We start from the raw sequence: 17,478 nt of genomic DNA, 5'->3' as shown, positions 1-17,478 counted from the left end.
TAAGTAGACAAGCAAAGAGTAATGATCGTGACTTTCGGGGGAAGCTTTCTCGTTTTCGTATGTATTGAAACTTTAATTTTGTTTCACTCAAAGATTCTTTATGCTGACAACTATTTTCATCATCTTGTTTTGTTTCTTGATTTCTCGTTTATATAGCAACGAAATAAGGTCACTACTGCAATCAACTCGCACATAAAGATTTATTCTATGAAATATAAGCAGTTTTCTTTATTCTCTTTATGATGGTGTACCACAAGGATCAACGTTTGATCCAATGTTTTTTTTCTCTTAACTTAAATGGTAATTGATTAAGACGAAAGAACGCTTGTTTTAAAGAAACTAAATTACATTTTAGTTCTACCAATTAAAATCATTATTAAGTATTCTACCTTTTAGCAAGTCCTGGAGATAATAAGTTTTTCTCTTAGTTATTATTATTATTATTATTATTATTATTATTATTATCAAAAGAATGAAGACATGAACATTTGTATTTTACACAGCATTTTTTTCATATCATATGCGTTAAAAAAAAGTGGGTGGGTGGGTAGGATTTTAAATTCCGAATTTAGCAACCAGCCACGCCCTTCTTTATCACAATATTGAAATTTCAATTTTTTTCTTTGGGTTTTCTGAATTGAAAAGAAAACTAATGGTAAAGAAAACAAAAAGAAGTTGAAATGCTACTGGCGCAACGAATTTGGATAGAACTTCTTATAAACTTTTTGTGTTAATAAAAGCTCATTACTTGAGTCACACAATTGCATTACATTGATAAACAAGCTCTTCCATCACAAACGAACTTTTACAACTGAGACTCTTAAGAGGCCTAATTACTGCAAAATTAAAATACCCGCTAATTTTACAGTAATTATGTGATATCTTTAAAGATAATCGGAATGTGGAACAAGAGCGCGCTAGACAATATTATCTTGCATGAGGTACCGTTATCACGAGTCACCTAGTAGCTTTCCGTTTGCAGCCATTTAGAAACGCGAAAATAAATACCGATTTTGTAAATGGCTGGAAATCGAAAGTAGATAAGTGAGTCGTGATAACGATATCATATGTAAAATAATATTGTCTAGCGATCTCTTGTTCCAGATTATCTTTTATCTATTTGCAGACATCACGACATCACATAATTACTGTAACATTAGCGGTATTTTAATTTCACCTCTTAAATCGTTTTGCAGAAAAGCTTTAGTATTTCCAGAAAGAAAGAAAGAATTTGAAAGAGAAAAAAATAAAGGTTTAAGACGACGTTATCCACAAAGTAGAAACGTCTGTTGTCGCTCTCTTAAGTCGTTGCTCGTAAAAGTCACCACCAAAATACTTTTAAAAAAAGAAAGAAAGAAAGGAACAGTTGCTTCGGTTGATTTGAAACCAATCAACAAAGAATAATCGAAAAGAATTGACCAAAAGAATCAAGCTAAATGATCGAATGTTGTTCTGTTTCGGATTAGCTTTTCTTTCTTTCTTTTCTTTGTCCAAAAGATCTTCCTTGGTTAGTGCCTTTAAGGGAAGCCCTTGATCTAAAGATGATTTTCTCCCCGTTTTTACTGATGGTACCTTCAGAACTTTGTGTACGAGGGAGAGAGATGGTATTGTTTTCATTTTAAGTTTAGCTTCTGTTTGGAGGTACGCGGCTTTCCAGTTTCAAGGCCCAAAAAAAGAATTGAAAAAAAAACTCAAAAGGACCGTGATAAATATGGAAAGACTATATACCTCCCCCCAAAATGCACACTTGCATTGGGAGAATGGAACTCAGTATTTCAAGGGGGGAGAGCAGGGGAGACGTAGTAGAGACCAACTTGTTAAGAAGGAAAAAAAAAAAAGAATCTTACGACAAATCGAGCTCTTGGAAGCGAACAATAGAAATACACATTGACAGGTAAATGAGAAGCGGACTGACGTAGCATTAAATTTGTAATTAGCTTTTTAGAATAGCGTACATTCGAGTACGCAGAAGCTGTTTACGTGTGTGTATGTGCACAAATGCGTAGATAAATTGACAACACTTTGAACAGATAAAAAACTTTTTAATTGCAAACACATATCAATAGCAACCTTATATAACACAAGGTGTTTCGCCTATGAAACGAACGTCTATTGTATTTTGCGGTTTAAAAAAAAATAGAAGAAAAGGGGCAAAAAATTATTATTTGTTGCTTCGTCAGGAATGGGGAGAAAGAACAATTAGAAAAAATCGTTGCTATTAAGTATTTTCAAAAAAAATCTTAGAGTTAAAGCAGATAAATTAAGCTTTCATTATAATGTGTAGTTATTTTCTTTTTTTACTCTCAATAATATTCTTAAGGTGATTGTAAATGTTGGTTTAAATTGACCCAAGTGCAAAATAAATAATTAAATATTTCACTTTCCATATCTTATACGAACATATTAAATCCTTGCCGCTTTTTACCTTGAATATTATTTATATACATACATATACGAGATGTTTTCAAAAATATTGAACCTTATTGTTTTTTCCCGCGTAAACCAATGAAGCGCGGGATACTTTCTTCAACATAGATGTAGAAGGAACACTCATGCGCAGTCGTGATTTTTTTTCCCCCGCCCATAGAAAGCGTTAGACGCTGGCAATCGGCCAACGAGTGAAGATGTGTAGTTTAAGATGGAATCGAAACCACCGTAATGTTCTGCTACTGAGAATCAAGTCCAAGACCACTCTCACTAAAGGTGCATGCACTAGCCACTTGATCAGTGGGAAAAGCTATACATTATGTTGGAAAGTAAAAGTGTTTTTCTTTGTTTAATCTTTTTATGCATGAATTATTAGTAAGTGAAATGCATAATCCAGTGTAAAAGCTAGCAGCCACTAGGAAGCAAGAAATAAATAAAGCCACTGTGATTTTCCGTGACTTCTAAGGGTTAATCTTGGTACCTAATACTGTTTTTAAGCAAGAATGAAACTTTTTTTTATTAATTGAGGGGTAAGAAAATATATCTATCTAATTATTTGTCATCACTTGAGGTCATTATGCGGGAAAGGGTTAATTTTGTGCAAAAAAAAATCCTTATCTGCTTTCTTTTCCACAGGAATGCCCTCAAAAAGCTTTGAGTTTAATGTCCCACGATTGTGCCCTCTAGGGTAAACAAGACGATAATTAAAGCAAGTGAATGATGAGGAAGAGTTGGTGGAATGAGAAAGTGAGAGGATACGGGAGTACCCGAGAAAACGACGCGGACATGATGTTGTCCACCACAAACTAACTTGGCCGGGAGATCAAGCCAGAGACCCCAGGATAAGCTCTAGCACTGAGCCACCGCGACCCCCAGAATGACTCTCGTATCAACCCTACTTGCTGACAAAAGAAATTCAAAATAACCACTTACTTCTTCTTATTATTGCAAGCTAAACTACTTGTTCGGGATCCTGGGTTCAATTTGAGGTGGGAGAGAGAGAAACTTTAAATCTGAACGCATTATGGATGTAAGTTTGGATTCCACCTTTAAAAACTCTAGGTTTACGTTTCATATAGTCTCGGTGTTGAACTAAGCTAATTCCAAAGACAAAATTATCCTTCCGCCTCCCTCTTTGAAATTCATAGATTATTTCTTATAGAAAGAAATGTGAAGCGTTAATCTCTTTTTACAAAGGAGAATTTTGTATGACGCAGTCCGGATGTCGCAATGGTAAATGTCAACGAGAAGAAAGGTTAGATACATACGGGACTTAGTGGGGAACGGTGGGTACTCGAAGAATACAAGAGGGGCAAGGAACTTCAGATATATAGACACACACATACACACACACATGTACAATAACAATAACAACACATTTGCAGGAGTGATAACAAAACATATAAAGGCGAATTTTGTGTCCTTAAATGTGGCAGATAAGCGAAAAACCTTTGGCAGTGCGGTAACCCGCTTTTCGGTTTCCGTTTTTATTTCTTTCAAATAATCTCGTGCACGCACCTTGCCAGTTCTTAGTGCAGGCATTAAAACAAGGAAAAGTCAAGGAGATTGCAGATAAGGCATTTTACAAGGCATTTCCACGACGGCATTACGAGAAATAGAAGTTGGGAAACGGGTGGGGTGAGAAAACGTCACAACAATACTTAAAGAAAGAGAAACAAAACAAAGAAAATATGGGATTATCTGATTGGTTCAAATGCACGAATCACTGAAAATAAAACAACCTTTTATTTTTATATATAACATATGTCACGTAACATAAAAGGCTATAAATGTATTATTTATATTATTATAAAGGAAGTACGGAAGATATTGTCACGTTTCCACGTAAATTACTACAAACTTAAAGAGCTGCACTGAAGTTAGTATTGTGTATTTCATATCCTGTATGATATGCAACCAAAGCATACCAAAGTGTCGTGTGGGTTATCTAATAGGTAGGATATATTTTACTAATATCGGATTTGCTCTGAAATAATTCAACGTACAAAAATGAAAATGAAATCTTTGAGTTTTACGTCCCACGTTTATGCCGGTTAGACTAAAGGAGACGGTGATGATGAGAATTGAGTGAAATGATGGATTGAAGAAAGTGGGAGAAAACGGGAGAACCCCATGAAAACACACACACACGCTGTGTTTGTCCACCACAAAGCTCAGTTGGCGCGAGCTTAGAGAAAAATTAACTGGGAGTAACGCAAAATCTACGAAGACATGGTAAAAAAGAAAATATTATATATTATTTGTAAAATGAAAAGACAATAATTGGGACATTGTTGCTGTATATATTATTTTGTTAAGGACAAAATAAAAAGTATAGCGGAAGGTATACCAGGGAGAAGATTACTATTGATGGATATGAAACAGGATAATTTTTACGTGAAAACGACAAGGAAAGTAATGATGATGATGATGATGATGATGATGATGATGATGATAAGGATTATGATTTGAGCAAATCTCCAAATTTTAGGTAAGAAACACCTAATGGACTAGGAGAAGTCGAGATTTTGAAGGTGATGCGCGATATGGAGACAGAGTAAGGAGCAAAAATGGTCCTTAAAGATGATCATTCGGAACTGGTAAATACGGACAACAAGCCCATTTCTTTATTTTTCAGTTGCTTTTTCTTCATTTTAGAAGGGAAAGACTAATTTTATTTTAATTAGGTTAAAAATAACAATACTTATGATCGTTCCTTGTCAAAGTATCTATGCAAAATTAATTTAAATTAAGTTTAAAACATGTGGAGGGGAAAAATATTCATTTTGTAAGCCAAAACCAGAAGCTTAGTCTGCCAAACAATATTAACAGGAATACCAAGCTTTATCAGTAAGTGGAAGAAAGGTGGAAAAAACAACATGCACCATGCATGAATAGGATTTCGAAGAAATGAACAGAAGAGGTCTTCGTGTAATAGAATCCTGGTGCAACTACATACATATAATGTCGTAATTATGAACCAATAAAGAGAATGGAATAGAAAAAGCTCATAACAATGGCCGATAATAATAAAATTCCTGGGCTGATACTTATTAAGTGAGCCTCCACTGGATGGACACAAACGGATAAAGAAAAACCGATAAGGTAAGATTTATCTCTCATCTTCTTCTTCTCCTCCCTCTCATCAATCAGTATGTACGTAATTAGTTTTCTAAACTTCTCTAATTTTAATACCATCTTTCTCTCTGTCTCTCTCTTTCTTTATCCTCTTTTCTGTTTTGAGCCAAATTCTAGCCATAAAACTCTTTTTTAATAGCTATCAAAAACAAATCAAAAAAGAAGTTAATAGTCTTTTCTGGACAAAGTCTTTTATCCTTTTAGCAGTTGAAAACATGCTTTCATTTCGCCCTCTGTGAAATCAAATACTTGCTTTTAAAAAAGAAATAAACGAAAAAAATATTTCATATACGTTGTTCATAAGAGTATTTTCTTCCACTAAAAAAAAAGTATAGCAGATAAATTGTTACAGACAAATCTTGACCGGTTTGGATTTGTTCTCTCTCTATGGCTATAAAATATACCTGTACGCACAGTCCCTGTGGATTTAGCTACCACTGTAATGTCCGTAGTATAGCCATAACCAGTAATAAATTCTAAGGACTGAAACAGTGTCTTTAATCCCTGATTTCAGGTGTTGTATACGTGTTTTTGAATGCCTTCGGTCAGTTTAAAAATGGAAGTATTACGTTGAATTAATTTGGACAGATGTTTGCCATAATTTACCGGCTGTATAGTGATCGCAACGAGTCATGAAGCTTGACCTATGTCCACAAAATTCAGTATCCAATAGAACGCGGGGATTTTTCTCGGTCTTCAATCCTCATCCACGAAATTCTGCTAGTGTCATCTCTCTCGCTATACGAAGAACGTCTCCTAAGGGTGCAGTGTTGTCAGATTGCCGCTAAGTTTCATTTTGTTTCTTTTGTTTTATCTTTTTGTTATTATTATCGTTACTGGCACTGTTTACTTCGAATAATTGTTAGTGTTCGTGTTATAGATCTTTAAGTGTTGTTTTCTTGTAGCTTGTGCACCATGTGTTCTAATTTTGGCAATATTGTTGGAATATTTCTGTTGTTTCACGTTTTCACAAGCGTGCATTCGGAAAACAGTTACACGAATGATACCGATTTCTTCCGATGCACACACGTGATGCAAAGCAGTTCTATGACTGGTGGAGAATCTAGGCTTCACGATTCATTGCGCTCACAATAGTGGGCTAAGACATTCTCCTTGGTATCACAGAGAAAACTCACGCTCATCCTAGCTTTAGCTATCAATAGCGCTTAGCTATGAAGTTGGTGCACAACATCAGTCACTTTTCTAAGCTGTAACCCATATTAAATGTAAAAATGAAACAGAATTTGTCTCCTTAGGTATTACAGTTGAAACTCAGTCTTGGTTTAATTACTCATATTAAGACAGACAGCGTGCTTTAGGTATCCAGTGATGCCAATCTGTGTGAAAAATCCCATTTTGAAGGAGTTTTTGACTTTAATTTCTCAACAAGGGATAATGGGAATTCTCATCAAACTTGACAGCACATGTGAGAATTTTCATACACTTCAACATGCGAACAAAATTTTCTATGGACGAGAAGTAAACTGAGTCTCCAATACGTTTGAAATCCGAGTTAATTCTCAAATTTTATTACCGAAAAAGTGCATGCTAGTATGGAAATGATTTTGCACAGTGACTTGGTATCCTTAAAAAAAAAATCATAATTTGTGCCCTGGCATAAAAAAAACAAAACGAAAAGAATCAACGGAAGAAAGTAATGGAAGAGCAAATCAGAAACAACCAACTTCGGAAACGTCCCACATGAAATGACCGGACATTCTCTAGTAGAGAATAATGTGTTGCTAGAAATTTTAGAATTTGGCAATTAGTAGAACGTGGAAATTCAAGAGCAAAATGGGAATTTCTGCCTCTCAACAAGGGATTTTGTAAAGTTTCAGGGATCACTGGTTAAAAAAATGAATCTTTCAGTTTAACGTCCCTCCCTTGAGGCTAAGGGAGACGATGATGAAAGAATTGGTGGGATGAGAGAGTTGGGGGAAACGTTGAGTTGAGTTGATTTTGAGTTTTACGTCCCGTTCAGCAGCGAGGCTATATGAGACGTGGACCTACTGATTAACGTGGAATCCGAACCACAAGAGCTCCCGCCGGGAATCAAACCCGGGTCTCTTACGCCAAAGGCACGTATTGGGGGAAACGTGTACCGCGAGAAAATCCACGGACACTATGTTGTCCACCACAAACTTGCTTGGTCGGGCATCGAGGTAAGCGCTCTACCACTGAGCTACCTTGCCCCCACTGGTTAAATTCGTCACAGCTTTATTTACCAAGTGAAACTAGCTGCTCACTTAGTTGTCATGATGAAAGTCAGCGAATATTCATGGATTTAGTTATTAAACTTAAAATCAGTATGCCTTAACCACGAAATTGGTAATCAGCCTGAACTTGATTACCAAATTTAAACTTAGCATGCTTTAGGTAATTACAGAATAAAAGTCGGTGTAACCCAGCTTAAGCTGTTAAAATTGAAATCAGCGTTGGCTTATAATCAAAAGCAACATGATAATATGGCCTGGCATCTCTGATGTTATGGTAAAAAACAAATTGATTTTCTTACAAAAATTTATTAAATATATCAAAAAATAAATAACCAATGCAAGAAAAGAAAAGTATCTGGTCTTCCCTCAATTTCAACAGCGATAGTTGAAATGGCCTTAGCACGTCAGAATTATCCTATTTCAAAGAATATTCTTTAAAACGACTTAAAATTTCTTTCAGAGAAAGACACGAGAGTATTTAATTTTCGGAGTATTTGTGTTTTAAATACAGATACAATAAACTGAATTTCTGATGTTAAATATATGTTTGAAAATCTTATCACAATACAAGGCTTTTTTTTTTCACATCCTTGCCCCTGGAAAACAATCATTGCACTATATTGCGTCGAACATTTATTTTCAATAAAGTGTTCAACTATTTTATTTTTTAAAATTTATAACAATAGATGACGAAGACTATTTTGTAATCTTATTAAGGTAACGGAACCCTTTATTCGAGACAGATCATAGACGCAAGAGGTATAGAGAGACAAGTTCTTACCTGTACTTTCTAGACTCCCGTCTATCCATACTCTCTAGACTTTAACACATGTAGAAGGTGATTTGTTCATAGTATCACGTTCCAGCCGTCTTAGCTGTTGTTGCGTATAACGGCTGGCCACTTTTGAACAGTTCAATGATGTGGATGTATATAACGACACCACCTTGAACAATTCATTGGTGTGGATGCGTATAACGGTCGACCACCTTGAATAGTTCAATGGTTTGGATGCATAAACGACTGACCACCTTGAACGTTCAATGATGGATGCGTATAATGGTCGTCTACTTTGAACTCTTCAATGGTTAGAATCTGTATAACGGCCAGCCACCTTGAATAATTCAATGTTGTCGATGTGTATAACGGCATATCCCCTTGAACGGTTCAATTGTGTGGATTCATATAACGGCTGACCACCTTGAATGGCTCAATGATGTGGATATGTATAACGGCAGACCACCTTGAACGGTGCAATTGTGTGGATCCATGTAACGACCGGCCACCTTGAACGTTTCAATGGTGTGGATGCATAACGGCCGACCACCTTGAACGTGTATAACAGGTAAATAAACAAACATACTATTCTGTTTATGCAAGAGATCATGTCATCATATTTGATGTACGTGTTGAAAAATGTCTGTGTTGAAATATTTTGTACAGAGAGTTTTTATTGTTATTATTATAGTATTATTACTAATAGAAGAAACAATTTGGTTCAGTATCAAAGTTTGGCCCGAAATATAGACTTTTAACAGAAGAAGAGATACAAGGTAAAATCATAACGTAAGACAAAACAAAAGAAAGATCATTTACTAACACACATTGACTAAATATCCTCCTAACCTGAATAGTTTTGCCAAAAGGCCGCCCCACTCCCAACGAGATCTAATCCAGAATAGTTCCACTGCTTCTCGCTAGATGGCTCGTGTCCCTGCTGTGCCTGTGCCTGGGGTTGCTGGGGCTGAGACTGCTGTCGGGGATTTGCACTGTCCGATTGGTCAGCTGAATGTCGGGTCAGGTCACTGCCGCTGTCAGCTGCAGGAAGAGAAAAGAGAACAAAACAATCGGCAGTGAGTCACAACAATCCTCAGGAACACTGGCACGTTCGGGACATAGGGACACTGTCCCATCTAACAATGTCCAAAAACAACAAACTAATCCATTTTCTACTTTCTGGCACCAAACATAAATATTGATCAGAAATACTTTGTAATTTTGAGGGCCAGAGATGTCCAAAGAGGATCATAATGTAACCATACGCCATTGAAACTTTAGGAGGTCGAAAAAATATAAACCATTAAGTATCTTTAAAACTTGTACATATTTTTTTTTACAATGTACACAAGAAAACAAGGTTGGTCAGCTCTGAAGTTAAGGCGGATTAGGATGTGCACATAGCATGCCAGAAACATTAAGTAAATTTAACGAGATACTGATTTTTGGGGAACCTAAAGAACAAGTTAATAGAGGATTTTTTTTTTTTTTAGGTGTGTCTTAGACCATTGGAAAATATCTATTTCTTGTAGGATGTTCCATGCAGTTGGTTTAAAATAATAGTGAAATAAATGGTTTATTTAAATTTTATCATTTGTTGTTACAGCTCAGACCATTTGAGGTTGGATACAGAAATGAAAACAATGTCCTCCCGTAATTAGCTCATTCTAACTCAGAACCTCCCGGCGTGCAAAAGCTGTGGAAAACAGGTTTTACAAAATGGAGCCTCTCCCTGGACGAGTTCGGCCACCAAATATAGCTACCTTTATTCTTTAGATGATGGGCTACCTGTCCATCAAATTTGGTTCCGATCCAACCAGTAGTTACCGAGAAATAAAGTACCAAATAGGGCTTCAAGGTAAGCCGACCTGAGCGAAATCGATCCAAGCCTGTCCATGACTGAGTCTGACCACCAAATATAGCGAACTTTATTTCTTGACTTGTTGGCTAAATGTAAACCAATTTTGGTTTTGGTTGCAAACTGAGGTGAAAGGATAAATGTAACTAGGATCTACTAGTCAAAAATGCGTATAAAGATAATTTGTAATTTCTTATTTTGATAGATATATTTTCATGTTTATACATATTATCAAACACTGCTAAAGACATTAAACAAACTTTTAATTTTTTAAGGAATCGCTTACAGACAATTGGATAAAGCAGGAATGTAAGTGACGAAGAACCGCAAATTAAAATGCAAATTAAAATTAAGGCTACACACATAATATAATTATTATACAATAATGAGCAATAAGCAGCAATAATCAAAGAGCTTATTTACAAACTGGAAATTACTTATCAGACAAGACGATCTGGTGAAAGGAGGTTGTGATATGACATACGTTGAGAAAGCCTGATGTACACTCATATCCAAAATAATTGTCGCATATCTATAACTGTCTTCTTGTAAGAATATAATTTGATAATGATGTTGCTGGGTACTTTTAATACTGATACTATGTGTTATAATCGGGAAATGTATATTTGTGGTAAATTTTACAGAAAAAGAATTATAAATACGAAAATTAGAGTGAGTAAAACAAAATGTTGCTAAATGGACAAGAAAGTTTTATTCTCGTTTCATTGTTCTTATTTACTGCTCTTTTGATATGAAATTTGCCATATACATGTCTTTGCCGATTATACACATACTAACATTATAAGAAATACAGGGCAAATTCGTTATCAAATTATATTCCTACAACAACATATTTATAGGCATGCGACAATAATTTTGGACATGAGTGTACATAAATAAAATGATAAATAATCTGTGCTGTAAATGAGAAATAAATAAAGTTAATTCTGAAAGTGATGCGGGCTCAAGGCCAACTTCAGATAGCTATTCCCATATTAGGCTTCTTTGCAGCGCACTCATTCAAATCGAATGCGTATATTCCTCAAACAGGAATTAAAACTACGAAGACATTTCTTTAAAAGAAAGCAATTAGTGAATAAATATCAAATAATTTCTTGTGAATAAATACCAAATTATTTCTTTCTTTCCGGTTAACCGATGATTTTACAAGAGTCTCTAATTATCACGTTCAGAAGTCCGAACTTGTAGCAAAATGTTCAGCATATTTATAGAGTTCCGTTTAATCTTTCTAATTTTCTCTTTCCAATTTGATAACCCAATAATTCTCTCAAAATTTAGTTACAAATATACCAACAGAGCTAATAATTGTTAAAGATCTTCACTATAGATTGTATTTAAGAATTTGGGGGAGGAATATTTTGCTGTAAAACTGCCCATAATAATCTTTTCAAGTTTTTCTTCAGTAAGAAACTCAACATACTATACCAGTATTCTCCTGGTGAAATTGAGAGAAGACCAGAAGTACCTATGACCTTCAACAAAAAAGTTGCGGTTAAGATATAAGCTTCTAAAGCCCGCCTCCCTTTTAGAGAAATGAAAGTTAAAAAAAAAAAAATCCAACAGCAATATTAATCGAAACATTATATAGTTACTTAGTCATTATTGTGAAAACACAATACAAAAAAAAATCAAATATTATATTAATTCGCATACTTATTAGAATTTCGTGAGATGGATTAGTATAAATAAACATAATAACGGAAGTCAAGAAATTAAGTGTACTATACACTTATATTCTATATATCAGTGAGTTGCTTTGTAATATGAAATGGAAAGAAGGATCACAGACTAATGAAACTTTTACAATGCAAACTAAAGTAAAGATTGAATATATATATATATATATATATATATATATATATATATATATATATATATACAGGGCTGGATTTAGGGGGTGCACCGGTGCACTTGGACCCCCCTTCATTGTAAACATACACTATCTAAAACGAGAAACTAGCTCGGAAAATAGCAACACTTTTCTGAAACTTTCTGCCGTCATGTTTCCGTTTCGGGCTTAAAAGAAAGCGGAGCTTTGTTAAACCAATAGTTTTAGTCGATTTTTCCCCCGGAAAGTTGAAGGAAAAGCATTCTTCAAGCAAAACAGTATTCCTCAGTCATACTACATATGCTTAAAGGGATTTACAAAAATTCAAATTTAACCCCTCGTCATATTTTGACGCGCTGGACGCGTTGCTTTTCACTTTTCACTTCCGTATTTTGACGCGTGTCACACGTTCCGATGTTTGAGCCGCTGTATCCCGCTTGGTGCCAATAGAAGGCAGAAGCTTACAGGTTTACTGTGCTTTGTGAACATCTGTTAGTTTAAGTAAGCGCCAGAAAAGGCATAGATGTTTACAGCATTGAAAAAAATTCCGAAAGAAGTCATATGTGAAGGGGTTAATTCAAATATAGAGGTAGGTATTGATTGCACACCCTGTCACAAAATTCTGAATCCGGCTCTGTAATACGTACGTATATATATATATATATATATATATATATATATATATATATATATATATATATATATATATGAATCTGAAATTGAACTGGGAACCACAAACACGTTCACTGGAAGTTCTTTCATGAAAATTGTGGAGAACCATTGACAAATTCACTTTGATATATCTGTTGTTAAATTATAACAAAGATAATAAATCGATAAGAAGGTAAACAAAAACTGACTGTCTAAGCAACATCTGATTTTATTTGTATCAAAAATGGTTTACTTTAACATCAACCACTGTTTTTGTTTTAATATAAATCATTGTTCTCTTTACTATCAAATCATGGTTTATTTTAATATTAAATATTGTTTATTATAATATCAATAACGGTTTATTTTAATTACAGTCATTATTTTAATATTAATCATTGTTTATTTTAATACCAATAACTGTTTATTTTAATACCAATAATTGTTTATTTAATTTTAATCATTGTTGATTTTATTGTCAATAATTTATTTATTTTAATATGAGTTTTTGTTTATTTTAATGTCAATCTGTGTGTGATAAATATTAAACAATGTTTATTTGATATTAATTATTACATATTTTAAAATTAATCATTGTTTACTTTAATGATCATTGCTCAATTCACTATCAATTATTGTTTATTTTAATGTAAGTCACGGTTCATTTTAATATCATTCATTAAACATTATTTGTTTTAAAGCGACCCTACATTAGATCTCAATGTTATTTAATAATTATTTCCTAACTATTTTTTGAAAGCGCAATTTCATTCCCATCTGAAGACGGACGGGCCACAGAAGGTAACGCCTTCTCTTGGGCCATAAGTATTCATTTATTTGTAGTTTCATTTGGAGATGTGTAACAGGATTTATTTATTTATTGATGCGTTTGGCTGGGTACAATACAGAACAATTCAAAATAAAACATAATACAATACAAAAATAACTATTGTTTTGTAAATTATTAAAGTAATTTTACTGAAAAATCTTCTGCGAATAGTATAAGGAGAAATACGAAACTATAAAAATTTTAGAGTTTCTAAAGGGAGTGTCAGTTGTTGCTCTTTATTTCAATATATTACTCTATAAATTTGATTGAAGGAAAACGTGCAAATGTAAATTAATAAATGATAAATTGAATATAATCTTAATTTAAAAGAAATTCCATTACTCCCTTTAAACCTTATCAAAGGAAAATTACAAAATATGAATTTTAACAATAGAAGCATTGTATATCATATTTCTTGACTCCATTAGTCTTCCGTTTTTCAAAATATAATCATGAGCCAAAACTGACTGTGTAGTTCCTGAATAATAATAGAGACGGTAATTTCACATTGTTAGAATTTAAACTAGCGTTACAACAAATCAGCAATCAGTTATGGTTAACTTAGATAATCAAACATTCATTCATTGATTATTTTAATATCTTTGATTTGTTAATATCAGTGTTTAATTTAATATCAATTTTTTGATAGTTTTAATGAAAATCAATGTTAATTTTAAAATTAAATTGGGCTGACTTTAATATTCATTGTTTAGTTTAGTATCATTCCTTGTTCACCATAATGATATACATTCAAACTTATGTATATTAAATTTTATAATTTTGTTATGTATTTTCTTTAGATACAAAATGATACATTTACAACGAATATAACAAAATTATAACATTTAATATACATAACTTTGAATGTATTTCACAATAATATGAATTATTGTAAATTTTAAAATTAAACTTCGCTTATTTTAATGTCATTCATTGTTTATCGTGATAGCATACAATGTTTAATTTAATATCACGTTGAACTTTATTTTACGTAATATGAGTCAGTCATTTTTTATTTTAATATAAATATGCTTGTATTAACATAAATGATTATTGATTTTAATATAAAATATTGTTTATTTTAATATCATGGATTGTGTTTATCAATGTTTCATTTTAAAATCAATCATTGCTTAATTTTAACCCTTATCTTAATATTTGTTATAATTTAACAATTCATAATTTATAATGTTATAATTTAGTTGTTGTATTGTTCTGATTCTAATATTTAAAAATTCTAACAAGTAATAAGAATGTAAAATAATTAGGGTAAATAGCTTTGTTTGTGATTATGAATAAATTTTTACTTATTCATTTAACAATTTTTGGGACAATATATTTGCCAATGAGTTATTCTAGTTTTACTGGAATATGCTATAGTGAATGATAGTAGACCAAATAGGAGGCATGGGAATACGTACGTAACCTTCCCCTTTTATTTATAGCCCTAAGTGCCTAACGGGTCTATGAGGTGTGAGCGTCAATTAAGATTCCTAAGTAGATGACCTAGTGAAAGTGTACTCGAAGGCTACTTACCGTTCAGCATTCGGAGTGTTTCTGCGGAGGTAGATTTGAGGGCTTCTTCGTATTGTGCACGACGCTTCATTTCCAGCTCCAGTTGGTCCTGGAGCCTCCGCCGGGCTTTTCTCTCCTTCTTCAGCCTCTTTTGGTATAATACTACAAAGAAAAAAATACAAAAAATAATAAGTTAATTGTTCCAAGAAACAACAGTTAGACCAAAAACAATCGACAACGTACTAAGAAATTTACCACTATTATCTCACCTACCTGAGGGCTTAGGTTCAATATTATTGATCAACATGTTACGTATATATTTTACCTAATCTAATGATTGTCTTGTCTGAGTGTTGGTATCGAAAAAGTAGGGTCTACAGGATTGTTAATTGCCCCACTTAGCTTCTTCGTAGTACCGAACGTGTTTCCGTAAAGTAATCTGGAAATCTAATGAGAATATAGTAACAATACTAAAACTCATTTGTGTTAAACTATGTTTAATACTTACTTATGTATGAACAGCCTTATATCTATTTATTCTTCTCTCAATGATGCGTATATAATTTTCCTATATAGTAGTTTCGACTATCCGGACTAGTTTTATTTTTTAATCCGAAATAAAATTAGTATTTTTTAAACAAGAATTTTACGAAAACTAAAAGAAAAAAATGGATCAAAAGATTGTGAATTTGTCCAATAATTAGTTTTTGAATTAGGAGGCGACAAAATTTTTGAACGGCTTCTAAATCGAGTTTTCATATTTTCTACGGAATAAGCATATACTGAGTTAAGTGATAGCTTGAATTTGGCTACACTATATGTAGTTCTCCAGATATAAGGCGTAAAACATTTTTGATTGAAATATGTTGGATCTTTTGATCAAAAAAAGAAAAATCAGAATAGGCCTACGTTTTACGTTAATGATTTGTTTATTTTAAACTTCTATGTTTATACAATATACATCATTTTTTTATTCCTGCTTTTAGGTTAGATATTACAAAATTTATCTTAAAATGTGTATAGTATCTTTAATTCTTAAATTTACTTTTTCTGTAATAAATTTGTATAGCACATTTTTAAAGTATTGGCTTGTACTAAATATAAATATCGGGAAGAGCGAGTTTTTGCTATAAAAATGTTTTGAATAATATGAATAGTATTACTTGCTCTTTTTTGTTATCTGTCCTGCTCTTAAGCCACATTAGGTCGGATAGTCGGGAGTTTACTGTATATAAAGCTGAATATTTGTGTATTTGTCTTTATACAAATTCACACCGTTGACTTATCACACCACTAGAAGAGAGTGAAGTCTATTTAGATTTCTTTTTAATGCGTATCCTCAGAGCGGGGGAAAGTCATATTTTATACCAAATATAATGAGTCTCAGGAGCACTCAAGTTAGGGAAAAAAATTTGGTACATAAATTCCTCATTAAAATAAATAATTGGACACACTGTCCCAGTTTCTTTCGAAAATTTTGCTTCTGAAGGCGCAACTTCGGTAAAATTTTAAGTCTACGTTTTTGTATTCAAACATGACAAAAATAACGAGACAATGGAATCGTTTAAAAAATTACCTGAGTTTAAAATGATTATACTGTTAATAGTTTTTAAAAAATCGTTTTAAAATACCTGCGTTTTTGTTATTACACTTTGATTAAAATACGTATTCTAAGGGCAAAGGGGAAAGGTTTAAGAAACATCCGATCATGGCATTAGTAGAAAATGCCTACGATTAGTAAATTTTTATTTGAGCTTTTCGCACTAATTTGAGGACACTGATTTCAAATAAATTATTTTTTAACTTATTTTAATTACTTTAACATGTTGCTGTGGTTTAAAATGTCTTTTTTTAAAAATATTTTTCTTTCACATTCTATTATAAACATTCCTCATTGGCTGTAAGTATTAAGAGGCCTAAGGACTGCGAAATTAAAATACCGCTAATTGTACACTAATTATGTAATATCTTCCAATAAATGAAAGATAATCGAAATGTGGAACAAGAACGCGCTAGACAATATTATTTTGAATGAGGTACCGTTATCACGAGTCACCTAGTAGCTTTCCGTTTGCAGCCATTTATAAACGAGAAAATAAATGTCGATTTTCTAAATGGCTGGAAATCGAAAGCAGATAAGTGAGTCGTGATAATCACGTAAAATAATGTCTAGCCAGCTCTTGTTCCAATTTTTGATTATCTTTTATCTATTTGAAGATA

The 17,478-nt window shown here is 33.0% G+C and overlaps 1 protein-coding gene across 10 annotated transcripts in view; it reads right to left on the bottom strand.

Annotated features, from left to right (window-relative positions):
- The window catches only part of dac (dachshund family transcription factor), a 665,535-nt gene that overhangs the window by 44,314 nt on the left and 603,743 nt on the right, over positions 1-17,478 (bottom strand). For 9 of the 10 annotated variants that reach the window (XM_081758121.1, XM_081758115.1, XM_081758117.1 and 6 more), the window contains 2 exons: positions 15,280-15,420; positions 9,406-9,597 (listed from right to left, as the gene is read on the bottom strand). In XM_081758121.1, the coding sequence (XP_081614247.1) occupies positions 9,406-9,597; positions 15,280-15,420 (333 nt within the window). The remainder of the gene's footprint in view (positions 1-9,405; positions 9,598-15,279; positions 15,421-17,478) is intronic. The other variant, XM_081758122.1, reaches the window with a different exon arrangement.

The sequence above is a fragment of the Thermobia domestica genome, chromosome 5 (genome assembly GCF_964235325.1).
Source record: "Thermobia domestica chromosome 5, izTheDome1.hap1.1, whole genome shotgun sequence".
NCBI lineage: Eukaryota > Metazoa > Arthropoda > Insecta > Zygentoma > Lepismatidae > Thermobia > Thermobia domestica.
This window is presented reverse-complemented; position numbering and strand designations above follow the sequence as displayed.